The following is a 19,193-nucleotide window of genomic DNA, read 5'->3' on the forward strand; positions in this document are numbered from 1 at the left end:
TCGTCGCGTCGTCCAGTATTCAGACGATACTTAGGCTACATGTAGAGATCGCTTCATTCGTGTCGTATCGTATTGTCTTCTGATACAACAAGCCCGAATCATACTTCGATTCTATATATATTTTATCGGAGAGTACACTGACTTTTTCTGGGTCGTGTGCTGGTTTCTCTCGGACCGTATCGCAAAAATTCATTGCACAGTACGTGCACAATACGATACGATCCTCGGATCATCGTCGGTTCCTCCTCGGACCGTACAGCTCAAAAATGATACTTACTTCTGGTACTAGCTGTAGGTCTTAAGACTTTACCCACCTTAATGTCTCTAGCCACACGAGCCCAATCATCCATTGTCATGTTACAGGAATCGAGAAGAGGTTCATACTCATATACGCTGTAGATTATATGCTTTCCCTCCTTTGATAAACTGAAAGAGCAAAATTAAACTGTGACCACTAATTCGACTTTCTTTCTCAATTTGAAAGTTTACTGAAATGTCCCAAGGACACTGCCCAAATGGAGCAACAAAAGACAGTTGTTAACTCTTTCGCTACTCCAGGGTATTAGAAGTGTGCGGTACCCCTGGCCCGCAGCCGGTATATATACACTGGGCAACTTGGATGGCGACTCGGCTTAGGAAAAGTTTCATTGTGAAATATCTGGCAATATGTATTCTTAAGGACGAGGCACCATGCATTGAAACAGAGTGCAGCGCTGCCATCTCTTTCTTTGGGGTGTTATCAACTAAAGACTTATTGGGACTGTGGTTGAAGGATAGAACATCAGGGGAAAACTTAGCAGGTCACGTAACTGTAATACCTGCCATTTTTCAGTTAAATTGGCGCAATCCAAACGCTCATAAATTTTTTCCCAGAGTTAATCAGCGAGGAACGCTTTCACAGCCAAATAGATTCATCCAAGCCTGTCAAACCATGAAATTTTCATTGTGTGTGATAATTTCAGAGTTTGGGAGTCTGAAGTTAGGGGGCGATTTATTACGGCTTTTAACCCGCGAGTCAGCTTTTTGACCACAACAGGTTAATTTGAGGCCCAAAACCACATAAGTAAGCCAATTGGACTGAAACTTCATTATTTTCTTCATTTTGAACACCTAATTCTCGAATATATTTTGAATGGAAAATACCATTCAACTCTTATGGCGAGACCATGCATTGATCCCAAACTGAGTTCTATTTTTGTGTACAACACCAAGCTAATTGGTTTAATACAGGTGCGTGACCAGCAGTACGGATTAATGTGGGTCAGTGTAGTGTACTAAATAGATAATGAACACAATGAATAGAGAGTGCCACTGAGACCCCAAGGCCACACAGCTTTGCCCAGTTCTGATTGACTGTGTCCTGTTTATGGGACTGCTTGGCAAGGCTTACTGGACTTTGCGCAACGAAACGAAACGAGCGAAATGGGGGAGCGACCATTATGTTTTACCCCGGTACGTCAAGTTCGATACATGGTGTCAGTCACCAGTATGGATGTGTTTTCCATTATGAATACGTGTTCTTAAAAATCAAAATCATGAATTTCCTTTCCATTAGAAGAAAACGATGACGACGTTTCAGTTTAGGAGCCTAAGTTTTGTGGTCACAATGGCCAAATTAACCCCTCGTTGGCTGAAAAGTTGATTCACCGGTCACAAATGGTCGAAAATGACCCCCAAAACTTCAGACCCCCAACCTGGTAATTATCACGGTCAGCCCACAACAAAATTTCTATGGTTTGAAGATCTAACCCCGGGCTGTATTATCTGCCGGAAATTGATTTTCAACGACGTCTGGGAAAAATCTATGGGGCGCTAAACTTGACCAATTCAACTTTTTAATGCATTATTAGCAATTTGATAATAAATGTAGTGTGTACCCGTAACGGCTTGAGGTCTGGACTTAAAACTTTGTTTACAAATTCACACCAAATTTCGTTTCAAAATTATTCTTTGTTTGTCACCAGGGGGCGTAATGCGAAATATTGCGCAAAGTCCAGTAAGCCGCTTGGCAATGCTGACATCATGATGCGTCATAGCAGAACCCATGCCTATGTTGCCTTCTCGATTGACACGAGTGAAAAGCATATCATTTGGGCGCCTGGTTTGTTGGCACTGATAAACTCTTTTGACAGTGTAAATCAATAAAATCTTCTTTCTGCTGCAAAATTTTCGAGTTTGACCTCTCTGACCTTGGAAATAAGATTTAAAAGAACAAAAAGTTTTGACCTCTCTGTTAAAGGAATGGGCGACTTTTTGTTGCAGTAAGTTGGATCGTCCTATGGTTCATCAGTAAACTATTTTCTAAACGTGTTTGATGCTTTTCTAATTTCGTTTCAGCTCATAGATTGTAGAAAAACGCGTTAATCATTATTTCTAGTACGCACAAGTCTCCGAAAGACCTTTCTCACCGTGTAAGTGCACGCCAAGATCCGAGTCCACGTCACCCCGCTATTAAGATGCAACATCATTTCCATACTATTATTTAGTTGGGGGGTAATCAAGTGCAATCAGAAAAATCGACATCAGCACCAAGACGTCACAGGGTAGTTCCATGGCTCCAGGTAACGCCTTACTAGTACATCGTTCCACGTGGAAAGGGTTTTTTTTGGAGTTGAATTTTTTTCCTTGTTGTGTGGCTGGTGATGTGACGTCGGAAAAGCGATATCAGCACGAAGACGTCACAGGGAAGATCCATGGCTCCAGGAAACGCCTTACTAGTGCATCGTTCCACGCAGAAAGGGTTTTTTATTTTTAAGTTGTATGTTTTCCCTGTCGTTTGGTTTGTGATCGAGACATTTTTCGCCCTTTACTGATCATCCGGCTTATTGCCCTAGAATGATACACCTTATACAACAGAAAACAATCTAGTACTCACGGCATAACAAGTGGTTTCTCGGACTCCTCTTCACTCTCAGCTGTTGGTGATAATTTGAGTACATAATCAGGATCATGGAACATAGGCAGTTTGCGCAGCTCCTGTACCAGGTAGTTGGCTTCGGGAATATAGACTGAGAAAGAACAAAACAGGATAAATATTATCATCTGCATCAAACAATAAACTTCAGTCTCAATTGCGCCCAAAAATAGTTAGATGAACCATACATCTTATTCTTGTGACTTTTCTGCTCACGGTTCTCAACTAAAAAAGGGCAACATTTTGGGCACCAAAAGATGAAATGCCAAGCATCGAAGATATGCTCTTGAAAACAATAACGGTCAATATACACTATTTGACCTCTGTGAGCTTGAAACGTAGGTCAAATAAAAAACTTGGGTAAGGTGATATAGCCTCATGAGCAGTGTCCACAGTAAAAATGCATTATCATAGCTAGCACCGTTCATGAGATAAAACCAAGAGTAGTTTTTCAAATGACAAGCTCACGTGGGCCGAGCGTTGTTCGAAAATCATCAAAACTGCCAAAAGGTACAATGGCACTATTGAAGCGTTTTTAATGTGGTTGACTGTTACAAAAAGTTTGGGTTCGACACACAAGATAATGAAAACAATATAAAATGATCGTTGTTAATTGAATAGAAGTACAGCAAAATCTCTCTATCAAGGACCCCTCGGGACTGTCCTTTAAAATATAGAGAGGTGTCCTGATTGGAGAGGTCAAATAAATTGAATGGAAACAACCAATTTGGGACCAAACTTAGTGTCCTTAATATAGAGTTTGTCCATAATAGAGAGGTGTCCGCTAAGGAAGGTTCCACTGTGTTGCATATCTTACAGTCGATAAGAAGGCATATAGTCGATACATGGAGGATCATGTTAACGATTAACCGTCAATAAGGTTCAGATATACAGATATACCTTTGAAGTCCCCTGTTCACAGCCTGAACCAGATTTTAAATCAGATGGTCAGAGACAATTCAACAACACGAGACAAACTATGTGTCGTAAGACAACAATCCAGACGACGTGTCACACCCAGAGTGCTTCTTTATGTCAAACTGTACGTCTGCTACGTCACGATTATACCACGAACAAAACCCCGCTCTTTCTAAGATGTTAGCGACGTTAGTTTCCCGCGACAATGCAATGGCAACGATCAATTAACTCCCTGTCTCAATCATATGACCTCATGCCCTATGCGCATTTGATTGGTAGAGACGCACATTGACAGTAAATTTTTACCAAGAAGAGAGCGGTAAAAACAGTGGATAAACTAATGAATATTCGCATAACTACATCTATCACATAACAGTCTGAATATTAGCAGGATATCGAGGCCAAGTTCATCAATTCATACATGTTTTGTTCCGATATAATGAAATGGCCAGGGCCATTGTGCTCACCTCATGTGGAGGAAAGATGGATAAAGAGCATGGTATTGTGTCATGTAGTGTTATGTTTGATGTAGGTCCAAGCAATTACAATTTCCCCAAAATGGCCAATTTACAGTACATTCGACCTCTGTGACCTTGAAAAGTAGGTCAAATCAAAGAAGACCCTGGTGACACATTGAATGGTTGTTAGAATTAGATGTACCTATGATACAAAATTGGTGCCAATCGGGCAAGTCATTACTAGGAATAATGGCATTTTGAAGAATTTAGGATTTGGCCCCCTCCCAGATCGCACCAAACTTCGGTACCTGAGATCACCTGACCAAGGGGTACATGTGTACTTAATTTGTGATCAATAGTCATTGCAGTTAAGAAACGTGCCATAGTTACGGCCTGACGGCGAATTTATGCCATTTGACCTCTGTGACCTTGACAAGAAGGTCAAATTAAAAACCTGTGTGACATATACTGTATGGTGGTTAGATGTACCCATGATATCAAATTGGTGGCAATCGGGCAAGAAGTTAAGGAATAATCACATTTTTAAGGTTTTTGGATTTTGCCCCCTGGTGGTCAAGTGGTGAATCATATTGGACCAAACTTCGGTCCCTGAAATCACCTGACTAAGGGGTAAATGTGTACCAAATTTGGTATCAATAGTCATTGCAGTTTAGAAACGTGCCATCGTTACATCCTAATGGCCAATTTACACCATTTGACCTCTGTGACCTTGAAAAGGAGGTCAAATCAAAAACCCGGAGGATATATGATGCACCTTTGCTAGAAGTACCTACCATATTTTTTTCAAAATTTCCCGACTACTATTAAGGGAGATATTGCATATTTTCACTTTTAACGTTTGTCCCCCTGGTGGCCAAACCATGAAACGAATCGGACCGAAACTTGGTCTCCAAGGTGTCATTACATAAGGGTACATGTGCACCAAGTTTCAACTCAATAGCTCTAACAGTTACGAAACGTGCCCTGCTAACGGACGACGGACGACGACGACGACGACGACGACGACGGACGACGGACGCCACGGTATGGGATAAGCTCACCTCTGCTAAGAGGTGAGCTAAAAAACATAGCTCTCGGCCATGTGTGATCTTTTCCCAGACAAGGCCTCAAGTCAACGTTGACAGAAATCAATCAAGCTGCCTAAAGAGGCAAATTTATCTTTCGCAAGTCTATAGTAAAATATCCTGATGTCTGTTTACATGACATACACATTTTGTACCACTTTTGATAAGTAGAAGTAGACGAGAAGTCATCGAAAACTTGACCAAAGTGAGATGGTATGATTATGACCTCATCACCAAACAAAAAGTGTTGGATTCTTCAAAATAAACATCATGAAATCGAACTACATGTAAGTGCATTGATTAAAATTGTGCTACGAATGGATTATAATGTCAATGAACCATTGACCTCAAGTCGAAAACCACATGTATTTTTAATGCGTAGTTTTGGACTAATTGGAGTACCAAACTTTTTAAACGGAATGAAAATCTTGGTGCCGTATTAGTAAACAAACTGTAGCATTGTGGCCGTAGCGCATACATGGTAAACACAGATTGGACCAAAATCGTCATATACTGCCATATTGAAGATAGACACTTTCTATGGTGTTGCCACAGATAATAAGAGATGGTCCAAATCTCTTCACTATGATAAGACCTTCATACCACCAAAAGATGAAAGGCCTAAAATCAATGGCTAAAATGAAACGGCCAGGGGCCATTGTGCTCACCGTAAGTATTTTTAGTAGACAGTTACAGAAAGTGCTACAGTATGTAGGCCTCTCATAATTTATACATGCATCTGTGACCAGTTCAGAGCCGGCCCTGGCCAAGTGGTGAATCCGAGACTTGTGGTTCCAAGCTTGTAGAGTCTAGGTGAAAATGATAGTGAAGAAACGTGCCACTCCATGACAATGGTGAATATATTTTTAACTTTGACCTCAGTGACCCTGACAGGTAGGTCAAATAACAAACCAGGGTGATATGTGATGTAGACACATCCACCTGACCATAACAATTTCATCACTCGTTACACTACAGCAATCGGCAAAAAACGATTTCCAAGATGGCCGCCTAATTAAATCTATGGCACCAAATAAATCAAAAAATGAAGAAAATGTAAGATAGAACTCAGAAAAGAAAAAAGGAAAAGATGAAAAATAAAAATATTTTTGGCTGTCCTTGACCGGGGTTTGAACTCACGACCTTTGGATTGCCACAATACGAGGAAAAACCCACAAAACATGCAATTTCGGCCATATTTGAATTCCGATCTGGCTGAAACTTGGCATACAAATAGTGGCTTCTTAGATGCATCATTACACAAAATTAAAACTCTTTACATTGAACAACGACAAAACGTACCAAGAACGGTAAAAAGTTTTCAACTTTGACCTCTGTGAACTTGAAAGGTGGGTCAAATCAAAAACCCGTAAGATATGTGATGTATCCTTGCTGGGAGTACCTACCATGAAACTTTTATCAAAAACAAATCAGTAATAAGCCAGAAATCACACTTTTTGAGTTTTGAGTTTGGGCCCCCTGGTGGCCAAGTCAATAATCAGACCGAACCAAAATTCAGTGTAAAAGGTCAACTGACCTAGGGGGTCATTTGTTCAAAGTTTCAAGTTCATAACTGTTGCGGTTGAGAAACGTGCCATAGTTACACTCAAACGGCAAATTTACGCCATTTGACCTCTGCGACCTTAAAAAGTACGTCAAATCCGAAAAATCGTGCAACATCTGAGGTAACCTTGCTAGGGGTCCCTGCCATAAAAATTTCATCAAAAACAATTTGCTAATAAGCAGGCTATTGCACTTCTTACTTTTTCTGTTTTGGCCCCCTGGTGGCAAAGTCAAGAATCAGATCAGGCTGAAATTCAGCACCAGAGGTTATCTGATATAGGGGGTTATATGTACCAAGTTTCAAGCTCATAGCTTTGGTGGTTGAGAAACGTGCCAATAGGGCCGTTTAGACGACAGGCGAAAAGACCGCATTCGGATCGAATCTGGATGAATCCGGATTAAAACCACCCAAGGCGATGGTACCTTTTTAGTCCGGATGCAACCACATTGATCCGGATCTTTTTGCGTTTACACGACGAAAAATTAATCCGGATTCGGGACGCATCCGGATTTTTTCGCGTCGTCTAAACGGCCCTAATGTTACACTCAAACGGCCAATTCACGCCATTTGACCTCTGCGACCTTGAAAAGTAGATCAAATTAAAAACCCGTAAGATATATGATGTATCCTTGTTATGAGTACCTACCACAAAAGTTTTATCGAAAACAAGTCACTAATAAGCGAGATATCACACTTTTTAGATATCCACATTTGGCCCCCTGGTGGCCAAGTAGAGAATCAGATCGGACAGAAATTTAGTGTCACGGGTCATCTGACCTAGGGGGTCATGTGTACGAAGTTTTAAGTTCATAGGCCTAGCGGTTAAAAAACGTGCCACTGTTTTTGAACTAGGATACGACGACGACGACGACGACAGACGACGACGGACGACGGACACTGCGGTATCGTATAGACTCCCCTACGGTGAGCCAAAAATGGTAGCACATTGATCAGTCCTTTACTACACAATCCTAGTTTAGTGTCTAATGTGCTTTAGTGTCTAAATGAAGGAACGAGCACTAATGTGAGAGCGAACACATCACTGAATGCCCCCGGCCCCTGCGAGCAGAGTGTTGAAGCATGGCAATTGTGAATGAAACGGCCAGGGGCCATTGTGCTCACCGTATACATCTTTTATTAGGCAGGATCATGCTTAGTTTAGAGGTGAATATGGTGAACACAATCAGGCATGAAGACTTTTTTTAGATGTGTATTGATGTCAAGTAATAAGACAGGGCAGTATATATAAGTTTATGATCCAACCAATAATTGTCTATGACATCAACAAGATCAATATCGTGTGATTGCTAAGAGTCCCTGCAATAAAAAATTCATCGAAAAAAAGTCATTAATAAGCGAGATATTGCACGTTCTACTTTTTCAGTTTTGACCCCCTGGTGGCCAAATCAAGAATCAGATCAGGCCAAAATTCGGTGTCAGAGATTATCTGATGTAGGGGGTTACATGTACCAACTTTCAAGTTCATAGCTTTAGCAGTTAAGAAACGTGCCATAGTTACACTCGAACGGTCAATTTACGCCATTTGACCTCTGTGACCTAGAAAAGGAGGTCAAATCCAAAAATCATAGGAAATGTGATGTATCCTTGCTAGGAGTCCCTGCCATAAAATTTTATCGAAAACAATTCACTCAAATAGGCAAGATATTGCACTTCTTCCTTTTTCCGTTATGGCCCCCTGGTGGCCTAATAAAGAATCAGATCAGGCCAAAATTCGACATCAGACGTTATCTGATGTAGGGGGTTATATGCACCAAGTTTCAAGTTCATAGCTTTACTGGTTAAGAAACGTGCCATAGTTTACACTCTAACAGCCAATTTACGCCATATGACTTCTGTGACCTTGAAAAGTAGGTCAAATTGAAAACCTGTAAAATATGTGATGTATTCTTCCAAACAGTACCTACCATAAGAATTTTATCGAAAACAAGTCACTTATAAGCGAGATATCACACTTTTTAGATTTCCACTTTTGGCCCCCTGGTGGCAAAAATTAGGAATCAGATCGAACCAAAATTCAGCGCCAGAGGCTATGTGATATAGGGGGTTATATGTACCAAGTTTCAAGTTCATAGCTTTAGTGGTTAAGAAACGTGCCATAGTTTACACTCTAATGGCCAATTTACGCCATATGACCTCTGTGACCTTGAAAAGTAGGTCAAATTGAAAACCCGTATAATATAAAATGTATATTTGCTATGAGTACCTACAACAAAAGTTTTATCGAAAACAAGTCACTTTTAAGCGAGATATCACACTTTTTAGATTTCCACTTTTGGCCCCCTGGTGGCAAAGTTAGGAATCAGATCGAACCAAAATTCAGCACCAGAGGCTATGTGATATAGGGGGTTATATGTACCAAGTTTCAAGTTCATAGCTTTAGTGGTTAAGAAACGTGCCATAGTTTACACTCTAATGGCCAATTTACGCCATATGACCTCTGCGACCTTGAAAACAAGGTCAAATTAAAAACCCGTATAATATAAAATGTATATTTGCTATGAGTACCTACAACAAAAGTTTTATCGAAAACAAGTCACTAATAAGCGAGATATCACACTTTTTAGATATCGACATTTGGCCCCCTGGTGGCCAAACAGAGAATCAGATCGGACCGAAAATCAGTGTCAGAGGTCAGCTGACCTAGGGCATTCTGTGTACAAAGTTTCAAGTTCATAGCCCTAGCAGTTAAGAAACGTGCCACTGTTAGGATACGACGACGACGACGACGACGACGACGACGAGGACGACGACGACGACGACGACGACGACGACGGACACAGCGCTATCGTATAGACTCCCCTTACGGTGAGCCAAAAAGGGAACATGGTAATGGAGTTGAAATTAATGCTTGTATACACCTTTCCAGAAATGGGGCGCTGAGTGTCCGAAATAGTGATGTCATAAGAGGAAACTAGGCCTTATGGTGGAGGGACAAAGGAGATAGTCATGGTTGACCAACACACTTGAATGCCTTTAATGACGGACCAGGGGGAAAAAGTTGGTTCCAATGCAAGCCACCAATTTCGGGAAGCATGTATACACGAGGCAACAAGAAAGATAGGCTGTTCTGCAATTCCTTCTGTGGCAGCGCTCCACAAAGTTAAACTTTTTCAATCAATTTTTGGTTGGTTTGAAGAAGCTTCAATAGTCATAGGGGATGGTTGAAAATAAAAAGGCCAGCGACCATTGTGATCACCATATAGATATTTGTGACCCGCTCTACCAAAACTAGGCGCTTGTCGCATCTGAACTTGACAGGCTGATACGGACTTGTTGTTGATTTCCCTAGACCTTTTGTGAAATGTGACCAAATCAGTTTGTAATAGATTTCACAAAAGGTCTACAATAGGGAAATGAACAACAAGTCCGTATCAACCTGTCGAGTTCAGATGCGACAAGCGCCTAGTTTTGGTAGAGCGAGTCACATTTGGTAGACAATTCATGCTGGTTAAAAAACATGCTATGTAATAGTATAGCCAAATGGAAATTTTATGCAAAGTAGGTTTAGTTAAAAACCCATGTGACAAATAATACCGTATGGTGGTTAGATTAGAGCTGTCAACCCCTAAATAACCCCTCCTTCAGTATTTTCCCCCTGAATTTGTAAATTTTTCTGTATTTTGACTTTGAGAGGGTTTTTCAAGACCACATAAATGACCCATCATCACATCTTTCAGTAGGTTTTTGTGTTCCTTCAGAAGGACTAATAAAGTACGATCTCTGCATAAACATCAACTGCAAAACATGAAAAGTTTGTTTCAAAGTAAGAATCATGTAAAACAAGCCAAATTCCTCTTGGCGTGTCGCAGATTGTTTAACCTAGTTTAGCCCCTATATGTGATTCATTTACCTTGTGTCCACCCTTGACCCTGTACGTCAGCCATCATGTATAATTACTGTTAGGTTTTTTCTTCTCTGTACTTTTTTTAAAAGTGGAGAATAAATTGAATTGAATTGAATTGAATTGAATTGGACTGCAATTAACGTTACAATATACAGTAGCTTGGCATTGTGATGCACAGTGAAGATAATTAAACGATACATTCGGTTTTAGTTGGGAGAGCAACGGAAATTAAATTCTCTCCACCAGGTAATTAAATGAACTTAGTGTCTAATTATGTTCATCAATACGCAAACTTCACACCTGTTAGGTCTAATCGACCACCTAAGTGAACACGGGAAGCCATTGTTTTTGTTTACTGTCCGTAATTGCGAGGTGATTGGACCAAAAAGTCACCATGGCCGTGTCCGCAATTCGGAGTAGAGAGGTGTCCGCCCTACAGAGGTTTTGGTTAAAGCAAATGACTTAGAAAAAATCGGGACTGATCGAACAAGTCCGTATTGCGGAGGTGTCTCCAAGGGGAGATTCTACTGTACTGCACATTTCACCTTTTCAGTTTTGGCCCCTTGGTGGATGTTTGCGATATAATCTGTTTGTGCCTTTGTCTTCGAGGCAGTCCACGGTTGGTGTGGAATTGGTTTAGTTGTTGTCGTTGTCCACAATGTCTGCCAACCGACAGTTTGAAACCAAAATTCGCGGTGATTAACAAGTTAAATTACGTCGTCTATCTCCTGATCCTTAGCTGTAGTGATAGAGAAAGAACAGAAGAGAAGACTGAACACGTAAAGAAGAACGTTTAGATCCTAGAACGTATCATAGAAAGTGAAGAAACGAGGGCAACCACGTTGAGTTTCAAACTATTGGCAGTGAGTGCAGAACATGGCAACCGAAGGTATGAAGCATGCAGTATTAGCTGAAGTCAATGAAGAGATAGATAGAACACAAAGTAAAATCGAGAAGTTGACTGCTGAGATTGCAAGACTGAGATTGAGAGAAGTTTTGTCATCATCAGCATTAAAGCCTGACAGTCCCACTGCTGCTAGTACAGGCAGCAGGCCTGCTACTGGAATGAGTGTTAGGCTTACTACTACTGCTGCAGTCCATGAGTATGACAACATTGGGGGAGCCATATCCCAATCGTATCCTTGGATGCACAGGGTTGGTAACCGTGGCAACCAAGTTCCAAATGTTGAGAGTCGCATCCAAGAAACTAGTACAGCGTATGCACCACAGATGGATGTCCATAGCGTGTAGGGCATAATACAAGGTGAATCCGGGTGGATTTGATCCATGCATTAGGCCCGTCAGCCCCATGGAGGCCAAAGACCAATGCTCCTGCTTGTGATGAGAGATTCACAGCCCGTTGAAGTTGGATGATGAAACCATAGCCTATGGTGACTTGGTGATACTGCAGGATGGTATGCCTGCATATGGCTTACAAAGCATGCAGGGTGGAGTTGACCAGTGGGGCATTCCCAGGGCCCAGGCATGTTTGGAATTGGGTCAGCCCAGCAAAAGGCAGGAGAGTAGAGGACCTGAATTGATGCTACAGGAGAGCCTGTATGACGATAGAAGTCCACAGGGTGAACACAGCAGCCATCCTCCAGAGATCCAGATGCCTACTGGTGTCAAGTCGAAATCTAATTTGAACGATGTGGATAGGTTGGTCAGCACATTGCAACTTGCAAGGACTAATCAATAATTTGAAATCGCCAAGCTGCTCTGACGTACCAACACAGAAACAGCTAATTGATACGATGGCCCTGCCCATAACATTAAGATGATGCATTTCGATGGTTTTGAACAGTTATGCACAGATTTGATGCCTGTGTTGGTAATGCATCTGTCGATGATGGGGCTAAGTTCAACTGTTTATTCGAGTTTTGTGAGGGCAAAGCAGCCAAGGTCATGGCAATCGGAGTTGGAAAGCTGGGCCATCATCAGGAGTCCTCTCACTCTCAGCATGTACACGTAGAAAAGAAGAAAGGAACCAGTTTCGGGGTACAGGCTCAGATCAGCAGTCAGAATAGTGGTTACGAGATAAAATGCTTCGTGTGCCGGGCCTCCACCGTCTACGGAAATGTCTGAAGAGAGATCCAGCAGCCTGCATGGGCTTTGTGAAGGACACTTGTATTTGCTTTAATTGTCCGAGTTCTGAAGGGCATATGATGCATGACTGCAGGAAACCAGGTGTATGTGGTACAGATGGATGTGCACGAAAGCATTCGAAGTTGATCTACCTTCCAAGTGTGAAGCAGACGAATGGTGATAAGGGCCAGTTGGTAGTAATGACGGAAGAAGCCCGCAACAAGCTGATAAGCCGAGTACTGAAGATTCAATAAAGGATGCAGTAGTACTAGCAGCGAAGAGTTGTGCATGCCTACCAAGTGTGAGCTATGAAACGGCCAAGATCTAACCAGGATAGCTTTGCCTACTGTTGCTGGTAACGTCAGAGGCAGAGGGCAAGATGGTTATGTCCGTGCAATAGCCCTTTTGGATCCAGGGAGCAATCGATCATTTTGCTCCAAAGCACTGCTGGAGAAGTTTGAGTTGAGTCGTGAGAAGGCCAGGTTGTCGCCAGAGACACTGGGTAAACTGTCAGTTGACCACGGAAATTTTTCAATAATCGACAAATTCAACAGACATTGATATTTCCACTCTTTTCAGCCAACTGGCAGAAAAATCTCAAAACACGCCCCCTATTACCCACTTAGCAAAATTCGAAATTAATTTTTTCATCAAATAATTTCTTTATATCTGTAGACTTGCCACAGCAAATATTTTTTCAATGCCTCTCCAAATATGTACTTGAGAGTTAAAAACATGCACTCGTCTAATTGATAGGCCTCGACCCTCCAACCTATGAATATTCATTAGTCATGTTAGTGGTCTTGTCTCAATGAAGGTAGATTTCAGGGGTTATCATTTTGAGAATTTTTTCAAACTAATGTAGATGACATCCCACAACTCTCCAACAAAGGAAAGTGATATCTGGACATTTTTGGAGAAATGAGAGACATTTCCAAGAGTGGTACAACTGTGCCAAAAGCGACGAAAGAGGACAAAATCGACAAAAAGTCATGATTTTGCAGCCAACAACAGCACCAAGTTCAAAGACCAGCCCTGGCCAGAATAAGCAAGCTATGGAGCTGAAAATTTAGGATGTGATTTAGGAATATATTTGCTGCTTAGGGCACAATTTCAGAATGAAGGCCTAAGTAGTTTTAAAGAAATTACAAAATGAATTGGCAACACAACAAGACTTGTAATGAAATGGCCAGGGCCATTGTGCTCACCTCATGTGGAGGAAAGATGGATAAAGAGCATGGTATTGTGTCATGTAGTGTTAGGTTTGATGTAGGTCCAAGCAATTATAATTTCCCCAAAATGGCCAATTTACATAACATTCGACCTCTGTGACCTTGAAAAGTAGGTCAAATCAAAGAAGACCCGGGTGACACATTGAATGGTTGTTAGAATTAGATGTACCTATGATATAAAATTGGTGCCAATCGGGCAAGTCATTATTAGGAATAATGGCATTTTGAAGAATTTAGGATTTGGCCCCCTCCCTGGAGGCCAAACGGCAAATCAGATCGCACCAAACTTCGGTACCTGAGATCACCTGACCAAGGGGTACATGTGTACTTAATTTTTGATCAATAGTCATTGCAGTTAAGAAACGTGCCATAGTTACGGCCTGACGGCGAATTTACGCCATTTGACCTTTGTGACCTTGACAAGAAGGTCAAATTAAAAACCTGTGTGACATATACTGTATGGTGGTTAGATGTGCCCATGATATCAAATTGGTGGCAATCGGGCAAGAAGTTAAGGAATAATCACATTTTTAAGGTTTTTGGATTTTGCCCCCTGGTGGTCAAGTGGTGAATCATATTGGACCAAACTTCGGTCCCTGAGATCACCTAACTAAGGGGTAAATGTGTACCAAATTTGGTATCAATAGTCATTGCAGTTTAGAAACGTGCCATCGTTACATCCTAACGGCCAATTTACACCATTTGACCTCTGTGACCTTGAAAAGGAGGTCAAATCAAAAACCCGGAGGATATATGATGCACCTTTGCTAGAAGTACCTACCATATTTTTTTCAAAATTTCCCGACTACTATTAAGGGAGATATTGCATATTTTCACTTTTAACGTTTGGCCCCCTGGTGGCCAAACCATGAAACGAATCGGACCGAAACTTGGTCTCCAAGGTGTCATTACATAAGGGTACATGTGCACCAAGTTTCAACTCAATAGCTCTAACAGTTACGAAACGTGCCCTGCTAACGGACGACGGACGACGACGGACGACGACGACGACGACGACGACGACGACGACGACGACGACGACGGACGACGGACGCCACGGTATGGGATAAGCTCACCTTTGCTAAGAGGTGAGCTAAAAATGAAACCAAACTTAGACCGGGGCTAGGTTGGCTCATACATGTCATATTGGGGTCAAATTAAGTATTTTTCTCATTATTTTAGCTTGTTTTGACCTTAAATCATCAGCAATATAATATTCTAAATTAATTAGAGTGATTTGAGCACATTCAAATTTTTCACTAAATTTACCCAAAATGTAGTGTAAATGGAGACAAGACCACCATTGATTTTTTAAGCCTTTTAGCAGTTAAATTGTCAATGTTTGACCGCGACGCATCAAATACTGCGCGGGGTTGTGAATCTGAAATTTTGATATGATATTCCGGACAGTCGGGCAAGTAAATGGTGAAAAGTAAACTGGTAGTTGACCACGGAAATTTTTTAATAATCGACAAATTCAACAGACATTGATATTTCCACTCTTTTCAGCCAACTGGCAGAAAAATCTCAAAACACTATTACCCACTTAGCAAAATTCGAAATTAATTTTTTCATCAAATAATTTCTTTATATCTGTAGACTTGCCACAGCAAATATTTTTTCAATACCTCTCCAAATATGTACTTGAGAGTTAAAAACATGCACTCGTCTAATTGATAGGCCTCGACCCTCCAACCTATGAATATTCATTAGTGGTCTTGTCTCGTCAAGTAGGCCTGACAGGTGAAATATTCGCGTAATTAATCAACGTAATTACCCAATGGCATTGTGTTTTTGTATCCTAGTTAAGCCGCGGCATTTGTTTACTCATCTTTTCAACTAATCACATAGGCCTATGGTGTCAACGGACACTCATAAATCCACGCGGTTTTGTCAGTGCTGTCAGTGAATATGCGTGACAATAAATAATTGTTTCTAATTTCTGTACTCATGCCGTGAGTAGAGTAGAGAAATTAGAAAAAATTATTTATTAATCAAAGGTGGCTGATGGACAGAAATTATGGTGTTTTTTCACACATTATGACATGTCTTGGAGATTTTACAATAAAAGGGGCACCTTTTACTAGAGAGATTATTCACTCTCTGAGTTCCAAAGTAGCTCACGTCATTCAACGCAACATCACAAGCAAAGACCGATCAGCCAACAGGTTCAAAGTTTCTACGCTAGATGTCGACACAGAGAAAACCAAGACCTGCAAGGCGGGAACTACAACTACACCTATCGGACGATTTGGCATAACCTCTCTAGGACACCTCTCTATTGCGGAAACCTGGGCCCAGTCCCATGGGTGTCCGCAATAGAGAGGTTGTACTGTAGATCGGAAGCAGTTACAATAGGGAAACAACAGTAACAACGACAACAACATGCAGCATGTTTGTTTTTTCCAAGGTTTTATCTCTGTCCATCTTGGTGTTAGTTTTACCTGCAGAATAAAACCTCTTCTTAGTTTCCGCCCAGGTTTTAGGTGTTTAAATAAAACCAGGTGTTGGTGTTAAACTAAAACCTCGAATTGGTCTTATCCAGACAACGGTTTTTAGGGGTAGAAATTAAGAATAAAACTGACACTAACACCCAACACTAAAACCAAAACCAACTTTGAAATCACCCATTGTACTTGTAAAATTGTAATTGTATCAACTTGTTAGCTTATAGGCCTACATGACAGTCAGCCATTCGCCTACTAGCTCTCAAATCCCCAGCCAGAACTGGTGACCCAACTAGGGCTGGTGAGGAACATGCATATAATAGACATAACCATACACAACAGAAATAAAAGTAGTATCCCTCCAGTCCAATTGACCAATAGATCCACACTTAACATTTAATGTATTTGACCACACTTTTGTTAGTTTCCTGCTTTTCACATGGGCTCTTCAATGGGAATGCTCATTGAATATTCATAGGTTGGATTGACACTAACTTTGTGACCACACCACACACACACACACACGCACACACACAAGCAGGTGCAGTGTACTGTAAAACTACGTCCCAGATATGTCGATGGCACGGTGTGAGCATAATTGACATGACCTCTTACGCATATCTCCTTCAAAGAAAACCGCACCTGATTATGCCCGATTGGCAGTAGAGTGCAATGCAGTTATTTTCTCACCAACAATTTTCACAATCAAGTATGGATCTATTCTCTATTGGATCTTTAAAAGGCCTAAAAAAATCACCTTGATCATGGCACCTCATCCCGATAGTTCCACCGGTGTACAACACAAGAACGTTTCCTTCCACAGCCTCATCTTCAAGATCCAAGGACTCGTACGGTATTGGTCCTGTGCCCTGGGTGTGTAGTGTCTTTGGTTGATATGACGGGTCTATCCAAGATGATGCAGTGGCAGAAGATCTGCGCTGTGGCCTCATCAACATCGGCAAATGAGCATCTCTCCCTCTGGAGGCCATTAGGGATTCTGTGCTGACAGCTGGCTGGCCTTGGGCAGGTCCTAGGTTTTCTGATTAAAGGCTAGGAATAGACCGTATGCGAAAATAAATTTTGGCCATCTTTTTACAGGTAGGGGCCTAGTGTAGGTAACCGTTAACCATGACAGTCATAGGCCTATAGGCCAAAAACATCACCAAAAGCATTCAAAATATCATGAACATTGAAAGACATGGACCACGTCTTCAAGTAAATTGCTTGAATAAGCTTGTATATTTTTACTTTTATGCCATGGTAAACAAACGTTGCCTGTGAAAAGTGGTGAAAAGGGTCTTTTCAAAATAAAATGGCCGAAATTTATTTTCACAGGGTAGCCTATTTTGAAGTCACACACTCCCTCACCCGGCCTAGCTCTCTCACTCTGTGAGTCTCTCATGCACCACAACAAATAAACCAACTGAACCAGACTGTGGGCTGGACCTACGGTTATTCAGATAAAATCTGTCAAGCCATGCTGGCAGCAGTGAATAATAGTCCTAAGCACAATAAAAATCGATGTATTAGTCACTGTTGGTATTACACCATGTCATGCATGTGCAGGTTGTGTACGTCACTGAGCCGCTGGACTGACTGGTGCAGATGACAAGCATCTCAGTTCACGTCACACGTGAAAGATGGCAGCACTGTCAAACCATTCGGAAAACCTTCGGATACGTCGTTACGGAGAGTAAAACATACGGAAACAGAAGTTTTACCAGCGCTGAAAACAGCAATTCAGCGACATGACAACTCATACAAACAACAGAAATATGTTAGAAATAGCATAAATGTGCAGAAAATACACGTTACTCGGATATCACACTGATTTTATGATACGAAATTTAGTGAAGAAAGCTGTTCCTTTTTGTCACTTGCCTCCATTTCTGCATTTCATCCCGATTGTACCACCTGTATAAAGCACCAAAACCTTTCCAATTTCATCTATTTCTTCGATGTGTAGACTGTACTGTTTCAGCAGTTTGGGCTTATATGAAGGATCAACCGGTGGTTGATCATGCTCCTCGTCTTCGGGGATATAAAACTTCACGGGAGACACTACACTTTTTCGAGCAGTCGCCATTTTCTTTCGTTTCCGAATGCAGTGTCTCCATCTACCCTTTAAAAGTAAAACTGGGAAGGATTTCCATCCTGAACATTCTCATTAGGATATCCATACACAAAACATTGAACATGGTCATGTATCCATAGGCGATGTATCCGAATGCTGGCATACAACTGTATCTTTTTTAATTGTTATATTCATTTTACGTCAGTCAGCTAACAAATCATGTAGGAACCATATTCATGACTTCTATGCATCGTGTCAAAATTTTCAAAATATTTCACTTTTTGGGGCACAAAATTAACTTTTGCTCCTAAAAAATAAACAAGACCAGGTAGATGCATAAAATTTGGTTTGAAGATGCGTTGTGGATTTCTTCATGTGGTAATATGACCAAAAATCACACCAGGATGGTGGTTTTCGAAAAAAAAACGCAAATAGCGAACGTGCCCGGGTCTCCCCAGAAAGCAGTACCAGGTAAAGATCCCCCCTGTAAATTACCCCTCAACGTAAATATCCCCCAGATGAAAATCCCCCGGTAAATATCCCCCTACAGT

At 41.3% G+C, this 19,193-nt stretch overlaps 1 protein-coding gene across 2 annotated transcripts in view; it reads right to left on the reverse strand.

The window, feature by feature from the left end:
* The window catches only part of LOC135486189 (L-asparaginase-like), a 41,706-nt gene extending 23,052 nt beyond the window's left edge, over window positions 1-18,654 (reverse strand). The window contains exons 1-4 of one of the 2 annotated variants that reach the window (XM_064768831.1): window positions 18,019-18,268; window positions 17,326-17,618; window positions 2,876-3,008; window positions 315-426 (exon numbers count right to left, since the gene is read on the reverse strand). In XM_064768831.1, coding sequence (XP_064624901.1) covers window positions 315-426; window positions 2,876-3,008; window positions 17,326-17,557 — 477 coding nt within the window. In that variant the 5' untranslated portion in view covers window positions 17,558-17,618; window positions 18,019-18,268. Of the gene's footprint in view, window positions 1-314; window positions 427-2,875; window positions 3,009-17,325; window positions 17,619-18,018; window positions 18,269-18,449 lie in introns of those variants that run through there. The other variant, XM_064768832.1, reaches the window with a different exon arrangement.
* Window positions 18,655-19,193: the final 539 nt, after the last annotated feature.

Source organism: Lineus longissimus, chromosome 4 (assembly GCF_910592395.1).
Source record: "Lineus longissimus chromosome 4, tnLinLong1.2, whole genome shotgun sequence".
NCBI classification, from domain to species: domain Eukaryota; kingdom Metazoa; phylum Nemertea; class Pilidiophora; order Heteronemertea; family Lineidae; genus Lineus; species Lineus longissimus.